This window comes from Quercus suber, unplaced genomic scaffold (genome assembly GCF_002906115.3).
Source record: "Quercus suber isolate HL8 unplaced genomic scaffold, Cork oak 2.0 scaffold_24, whole genome shotgun sequence".
Classification (NCBI taxonomy): Eukaryota; Viridiplantae; Streptophyta; class Magnoliopsida; order Fagales; family Fagaceae; genus Quercus; species Quercus suber.
Genome location: NW_027069489.1, coordinates 588,983 through 597,858, shown reverse-complemented (window position 1 = coordinate 597,858; position 8,876 = coordinate 588,983). Strand labels below are relative to the sequence as shown.

Here is an 8,876-nt window from a genome sequence, read left to right as displayed (position 1 = left end):
AAAAAAAAAAAAAAAAAAAAAAGCTCATAAATCTAAAATCATTCAAAAATTATGTTTTTTATGGTTTACTTATATTGGACTCCTCGTTTTTTTCACTAAATTAACTCATTTGATACAAAAATTAAAAAACTTGAATTATATGGGATTATATGAGACACGGCTAAATCAAACTCTAATTGAAATCAATTAACTCACTTGGGACAAAAATATAAAAATTTAGATTATATGAGACACGTGACAATAAATTAGATTTTAAGTAAATTTCAATTTGAAATCTAATTGGATTTTCTCTCAGTTTTACCTATTATTATATATATAGATATGACTTATAAAATTAAATTGTTTTTAGTTATACAAAAAAAAAAAAAAAAAACTCATAAATATAAAATCATTCAAAAATTATATTTTTTATGGTTTACATTAACTCATTTGACACAAAAATTTAAAAACTTAGATTAGATGAGACACATGGAACAAAATTAAACTCTAAATGAAATCCAATTTTTATATTGAATTAACTCACTTGGCACAAAAATTTAAAAACTTAGATTAGATGGAACACGTGGCGTACAATTAGACTTTAATTTAATTTCAATTTGAAATCTAATTGGATTTTCTCTTAGTTTTGGCTATATATATATATATATAACTTATAAACTTGAATTGTTTTTAGTTATACAAAAAAAAAAAAAAGACTCATAAATATAAAATCATTCAAAATTTATATTTTTTATGATTTACTTATATTGGATTTCTCATTTTTTACACTAAATTGACTCATTTGACACAAAAATTTAAAAACTTAGATTAGATGAGACACATGGTACAAAATTAAACTCTAATTGAAATCCAATTTTTACATTGAATTAACTCACTTGGTACAAAAATTTAAAAACTTAGATTAGATGGAACACATGGTGTAAAATTAGACTCTAATTTAATTCCAATTTGAAATCTAATTGGATTTTCTCTTAGCTTTACCTATTATTATATATATAGATTGCGTTTTCCTCCTCCTCTTTCTTTTATATTGTGTGGTTTATATGTAAGATACACAATGTAGTCAACTTTGAACTTTATCTTGTAAATCACCATCCTGTCTTCCCTTTCTTTTATAACTTAAATGGGACTAATAAATTAGTGAATAACTAGTCGATAACCCGTACAATAGACAAAAAAATTTAATAAAATATGATTTGTATCTCTCGTTGTTTTTTGTTTAAATATGAAATTTGATGATTAGATAGTTATTAATAATCTTTTTTTTTTGTCTAAATATGAAATTTAAAATGGTAGTTATTAATGGTCTTCTATTTTAATTATGGTAATAATCTAATGGAGAGTTTAAATATAGATTATAATTTATAGACAAAGTTTAGTTACGAAATTGGTTGTAGCCTTAGGCTACAACTTTAATAAAATAAACATTACTATATATTTTGAAATCTAACCGTTGAATTGCATGTTCTTTATGTTCTTAATATACATGTCAAATTTTGTGTCAATCGGATATTATTTACTATATGATCTATAAACTTATATTTTATGCATAATTTTAAATTACAAAAACTTGCAATTTAAACAAGGACAAAGTTTAGCTACAAAATTGGTTATAGCCTTAAGTTACAAACTCACTCAATAAAATAAATATCATTGCATATTTTGAAAATCTAACCGTTGAATTACATGTTTTTTACGCTCTTAATGCATATGTCAATTTTTGTGTCAATCGGATATCATTTACTATATAATCTATAATCTTATATTTTATGTATAATTTTAAATTACAAAAACTTGCAATTTAAAAATTTATTGATGACATAGCTATTGATCTTTAATTTTCTTGAAATTTTGTAAACATGGAGGATATAAGAAGAAGATGCAATCCAATGGTGGATTTGTCAAAATTCACCTTCAATAAAAAAAAAATATTGAGTGAGTTTGTAGCCTAAGGCTACAATTGATTTTGTAGCTAAACTTTGTACTTTAAACAATTTATTGATGACATAGTTATTTATATTTAATTTTCTAGAAATTTTGCAAGCATGGAGAATATAAAAAGAGGATATATTCTAATAGTGGATTTGTTAAAATTTATCTCTAATAAAAAAAATTAAGTAAGATTATAATCTAAAGTTACAACCAATTTTATAGTTAAATTTTGTCCTAAATTTAATATGTGTGTGTATAATGACATGTAAAATTGTAAGACCTATAAACTCACACAATGCACGGAAAAGCTTAATAAAATATGGTTTTATTTTTAAAAAATAATTTTCTTTCTCTTTATTTTGTATAGAAATATGAAATTTTATAATTGTGATAGTTCCTTAACAGACATTTATTATGATTGTATTTTTATATTAAATAGATAATTAAAGTAATTATTAATTAGTATTTATTATGGTTGTGTTTGTATATGAAACTATATATTCTATTATTTAAATAAACCATGTCAAGATGCTAATTGAGAATTTAAATATAGAATGGAATTTAAACTAAATTTAAAAATATTTATTAGAGTATTGAAGTGTAAAATTGTAATCTCTCAAAAGCTTAGGTGACAAAATATAATAAGATCAATCAAAAGTCAAACGTCTTTCATATTATATAGAATTAGCAAATAACTCATGCATATGCATGGTACAATTAAAAACAATTACAATTACAGATATATATATTCAAATTATATCTGGTGTAAGAGTTACACATTTTTTAAGTCATAGATGAGTTTCACTCACTCACTCTCTCTCTCTCTCTCTCTCTCTCTTTTAATTTTTTATTTTAATTTTTTTTTTATATACACATGAGTTCAAAAATTAGATAGAACTTTTTTTTTTTGAGAGAGAGTTTCAAGTTAGACAACAATTGGAATCCAATTGGATTTACTCTCAACTTTGACTTTAATTTTATTTATATATATATATATATATATATTTATAGTCATAAATCAAGACAAGACCACTCGAGCAACACACTCTCAAAAAGAATACTTCAACTCCACACAAACACGCTATGTCAAAGATTAGTTTATTTTAGTATCTCATCAGAGATTAGTTTATTTCAATCCCATATGAGTCTATGAGAGTGTCATCTGTATTACTTATCAACAAAAGAGGGATCAAAATTCTTATAAAGAGGACGGTGGAATACTCAAGGAAAAAAATTGAGTTCTAAACTGCAGCTCTTTTCTCACAATCTGAGAGCTAAAAAGAAGTGGCTATTCTTTAAATTCCTTATGCCAGAAACTAGACATGATATGATTTTTCCTCCTGTTGAATTATAGCTATTTGATGATGCAATTATTTAAGAATTTTTAATATTGAAAATTGCCTCAGATCGAGAATCAGCAATAAATCACATAAGACTAGAACTTTTAACTTGGTCTGAGATCAGATGAAAGTGTTTAAGTAAACAGAAACTTCTTCACAAGAAATTGCATCTTAAAATTATCTACCAAAGAAGCAAAAACTTAAGTACTGACAAAAAATCAGACATCATGTCATTGGCAGGAAACCCCCCCCCCCTTTCTCCACAAAAATGAAAAATAAACAAATAAAACAAAAACAAACAAAGAAACAAAGAAACAAAGAAACAAAAAAAAAAATCAAGAATTGAATTTCTATACCATCAACATTATATCAGATTACCAGGTGGACTTTCTCAGTTTTTGATCCAACGGATTTGCGTCGTGCCCCAGATTTGCCTCCAGCATCAGCAGGTTTTGAACTGTTGCAGAGAAAAGGCTCTCTAACTCTGACACATCAAATCCTGGTGCACTAAGATAAAGGGACACAAAAATACTGATCATGAAAGGGAGAATACTATTAAAAAATGAAAAAGGCAAATATATCATCTTTTGGAATTGAAGCTACAATATTTAAGGAAGAAGAATAAATCTGTTATGTAAAAGCAAGTAATAGATTGGATCAGCAAGAGAAGTTAGAATACATTTGAGTCTCTCCATATCTTTGCAATTCATCCCACAAACTTCCTTGCAAAGCCCTGGTAACCTTGCTCCAATGCAAAGGCTTCAAGGAGGATCTTCGAGGAGCTGTAGCCGTTGCCCCATCCCAAAAGGACGTGACAGTCCACGCCCTCTCCCAGAAGGTAGGCCTCTTGCATCAGCTCCAATATTTGGTCCTTTGGCGCCAAATGGTGGAGGAGGTGGTGCACCACCTGGAGGTCTAGGTGGAGCTGGAGGACCAGGTGCACAAGCTCCTAGAGGAGGTGGAGGAGGTGGTGCTCCATGCAATGGGGGAGGTGGGGAGATGCGCCTCGGCCTATAGGGGGGAGGAGGTGGTGGGGCACCACGCATTGAAGGAGGTGGTGTTGGGGGGGGTGCTCCACGCATTGGAGGAGGTGGTGGAGGTGGCACTCCACGCATTGGAGGTAGGGGAGGAGGAGGCGGTGCTCTGGGCATTGAAGGAGGTGGTGGTGGTGGAGGTGGTGGGGCTCCGCATGCTGAAGGAGGTGGGGAGGTGGGGGAAGTGGAGCTCCACGCATTGGTGGTGGCTGTGCAGGTGAAGCTCCAAATGGTGGAGGTGGTGGTGGTGGTGGTGGACCTCCGCATGAAGGTGGTGGAGGTGGAGATGGAAATCCATACTTAGGAGGTGGTGGTGGTGGAGGTGGAGTACCGCGCATGGGGGAGGTGGTGGAGGAGGGGAGGAGGAGGAGCTGGAGAACTTTTCACTGTTGCAAATGCAGTAGTACTATTTTGCCTACTAGATGGGGGAAGAGGGGGAGGAGGAGGTGGTGGAGGAGCTGTGTGGGGTAAACCAATCCCAATGTTGTGTTTATTAGACGATGAAAGAAATGAAGGTGGAGGTGGAGGTGGAGGTGGAGGTGGAGGTGGGGAATTTTTTGACGCAACATTACCCATGATTGAAGGAGGCAATGATGGAGGTGGAGGGGGAGGAGGAGGAGGAGGAGGCGGAGGTCTAGCAACTACCTGCAAAGGTTGTGAAGGTGGTGAAGGCCTGGGTGGCAATGTAGACAATGAATATATGTTATAAAGTGGTGGAGGTGGAGGAGGAGGTGGAGGAGGGGGCAGTGCTTGCAGTGGGCTGAGATGCAGTTCTTGAGTTGGTGAGGAAGAATAATTCTCTTGAATTGGTGGTAATAATGGTGGTGTGCAGGGAGCAACTTTCTCTCGTGCAGAGTCTGAAGGCTTCACAGGATCCACATTTCGACTTTTCAGCTCATTACCCACATCATTTGAAACCACTGAGGCAGGGGTAGCAGTAACAGCAGATGTCTTTGATTTGGAACCTGCATTCGAATCCTTCGAAGGAGCATTATTGCCAAGAGCAGCTGGCGCGCTATTATATCTTGAAGGTGGATATGAAACATGCATTGAATTAGTGTAAGAGCCTTTATTAGTAGGGATCCACCTAGATACTGCATTTGGCTTTGCTAGTTTTACATGAGGTCCTTGAGGTTCTTGCAGTTTAGTCTTTTGTTTGGAAACTGTATCTGCAGCTGATTTCGTATTTACAGTAGCTAGTTTCCTAGGCGCAGTAGACAGTAATTTATCAGATTTTTGTCTAGGGACCTCAGCAATCAACTTGTCTTGGGGAACCTTGGAATCTAAATTCTTCTGTGTAACAGCATTTTCTCCATCACCTCTGTCTTGCATCCTCTCCAATTTGCCAGACAAATCTTCGGTCACTTCCTTAGTTTGCACATCAGTATCAGCTACCACTGAATTTAACTTGATATCACCATCATCAACAGCAATGTCTTTTACCATCTGAAGATCAGAATCCACCTGCTCATCCAGCTTATACTTCACATCATCAACAGCAATGTCCTTCACTGCATCGATAGTGGAATCTACCTTTCCATCCTGTTTGTGAGTTCCATCATCCGATGCACAGTCTTGAAATGTATGAGGATCCAAATCCTCCTTCCAGACTTCTTTATTATCCGTATCATCCGGTATATTGTCCTGACCCACATTATTATAATCCCCCTTCCCTTCCTGCCCATCTACTACATTGCTAAAGATCTCTTCAACCTCAAAAAATTCCTCAGGTGAAGCACTTTCCATCTCATTTCCATCTTCACTGGCTACGACAGTGGTAAGAGTAGGCACAACAGCATCAGCATCCAAAAAAAGTACCTGATACACATATGAGAATGAATTCAACTCCTACAGCTTCAGAAAGGACATTCACAGAGAAATAACAATAACTTACCTCTGCTCGGAAGTCCTTGGGGAATTGATCCTTGGCATCCCACAGAACATCAATTTCATCACGGTTGAGTATCAGAATACTTGATCGCACAAAAGCTGTGTGGAACATTAGTCTGAACATCATTTCCTCATGCACCAGATCTTCATCCAAATGGATGCACTCAAGAACAACATCCCCTTGAACACGGCAGTGAATATCAATTTTCACCAGCATACATTCTGCCTGCTGTTAGAGTTCATAAGAACACTTTTATATGAGGTAAAATCACCTTTCAGTTTAATGTTGTGACTTAGAAATTACCTGTAGGTAGTGTCGCACATGTTTTTTTGTCTTTGAAGTCGAAAACAAAAGCTTAGAACTTCTATTAGCAGGTGTTGAAGGGTCCTGACCATAAACACGTATAACAGGCCTGCAACCTTTTCCCCCATCAAAAAGTGGAAGAACTCTGAGAATCAGACAATCCAAAAGTAAAGGTGTATCTGATGGAGGCCAATCAGAACCCAAATTTCTTCTGGAAATATACTGAAGATATCTCATCTGAGAAGGCTGTGGATTTAAAGGAGACAAAAGATGAAGAAGTTCCTTAGGTGCTTGCTTGTAGACCATGTCAAGAGTCTTCTGCTCCCCATTGTACTGTTTACGGTATAACAGAAGACCAGCTAGCATGAATGCAAGCACAGGCCAACCTCCTCTTTCACAGTGCATCAACAGCACGTTTTGTTGTCCTTCTAACGACAACCAGCTTTCACTTGATCGAAGGAAGTGATGGATCATCTCCAATGGCAGCAGAGGACACCCCTCATATTGCCGAGGATAGTCCATAACTGTCATGTCATACTGAGACAGTATATCTGAAATTTGGCTTCGCCTATCCCCTTCTCTAAAGTTGAACACCATAAAAGAAGCATCAGGAAAGTGGTCCTGTAGCTGCGCTACAATGCCACCCATGTACACTCTGTACTCATCTTCTTCCAAAACGTCCGTGGAGAAGCAACAATCAAACACTAGAAAAGAAGAAGATGGAAAATGAGACAATCAGCACCCATCATTGATAATAGGATCTTCAAAAGTAAAATAAAGGCTAAAGAAGAAAGTTCAGACATATAAACTATACTGATAAAATCCTCTTGCAGAAATAGAAAACACAGAGATAAGAACAGCTTAAACATTCGCGCTCAGAAGAAGTTTCTTTTAAGAAACTCTCACTAGCACCAAAAGAACACCCTCTGTCTTGAAATTATTAAAAGGAAACCGAAAAGGCATTTGCATGCCAGTTTCTCCAAAGGCAGTATCATTCATTACACAGCAAAACTACCCACATTTCTGATAATCTTCTGAACGGTTGCTTACTTTTCCTCATCTCATTCCTATTCATACTTTTAAGAGAAATTTCCGTCCCTCCCTCATATATAAGATTTTTTTTTATTGGTAAGTTACACACACCTAGTGGGTTACTTAAATGTGACCGACTCTAACTAATCTGTTGTAAGTTACACACGCACACCCAGCGGGTTTTGAAGTCACGACCTTGCTCTTACAAAGGGAGTTGCTACCATTACCGTTTGAGCTAGAGCTCATTGGCAAGAGCTTGCTTACTTCATCATCCCAAGCTCAAAAACATGAATTACAGTCAGTTTACTCCCCCATTAAGCTCCATTTACTAGCACAAGCTACATTACACTCTGATAAACTCAATCTAATGCCCTAGATATACACTCCAAATTCTACCTTCTCAATTTTGTTGTATAAGAGAAAATTACAACAAAATTCTCAACAAGTAGCAAACTACTTCCCAACACCACCAAAAACAAAAATTGAAAATCCATGGCATTATTCACCACACATTGTTTCAAAACGCAATGCTAGCTCCGAGTACAGAAACTCACAAAAAAAAAACAAAAACCTAAATTGCACAATCAATGACCAAACAAAAATAGCAATTCCACAACTTCAATAATTGAATTTTAGCTCTAAAGGCAACGAGAAGCTCAGAAAAACAATGGAAAAAAGAGCAAAACGGTACCGTAAACTCTCTCAGAGATCTCGAGAAGCCGATCCGGCGGCTTCCGGTAAAAGAACCGTCTGAACAGCGCCATCTGATGGCGCTGTTTCTCCGTCGATCGGATCCAAACCGGAAAATCCGAACCAGCACGAATTCAAAAAAAAAAAAAACACCAGATCAACGATTCGGATCCTCAATAGAAGCAGCTTCCAGATCTCGGAGTTTCACAATTTGACACCAAAATTTACGAAACTCACTTTATTTTCCAGATGCTAATATGACGTGGAAAAATAATTGGAATTTGAGGGGGGAAAGGGAAAAGGTAGGGGAAATGAATTTCCAGGGAAAAGGAATGATAAGGTAAGAGTGGGAAAGTGGGAGAGAAGTAAAGAAGAGAGGGATTTTTTATTTTCTTTTAGAGAGGAGGGGAATGTAAGAAGAAGAAGAAGAAGAGGAATCCCGTGGAATTCAGCATTGTCAAATGGAAGAGACAGAGAGAAAGGAAAGGAAATAGGAAAATAGAAAGAATTCAAAGAAAGGAAAGAAGAAGCGTAAGTGGACAGAGTGATGAAAAGGAGAAGACACTTACAACAACAATAACAACACCCTCATCTCCTGCAAACAACAACAATTAACAACAACAAAAATTGAGTTTTTTTTTTTTTTTTTTTTTT

At 35.4% G+C, this 8,876-nt stretch overlaps 1 protein-coding gene across 1 annotated transcript; it reads right to left on the bottom strand.

The window, feature by feature from the left end:
• Positions 1 to 3,634: 3,634 nt before the first annotated feature.
• On the bottom strand, positions 3,635 to 8,825 carry LOC112036396 (formin-like protein 20). The gene is given in 9 exon segments (XM_065766108.1): positions 3,635 to 3,719; positions 3,722 to 3,779; positions 3,952 to 4,066; positions 4,069 to 4,468; positions 4,471 to 4,645; positions 4,647 to 6,124; positions 6,201 to 6,422; positions 6,501 to 7,204; positions 8,224 to 8,825. Coding segments are annotated over 9 exon segments (3,303 nt in total). The 5' UTR covers positions 8,297 to 8,825; the 3' UTR covers positions 3,635 to 3,641.
• Between the last annotated feature and the right edge of the window lie 51 nt (positions 8,826 to 8,876).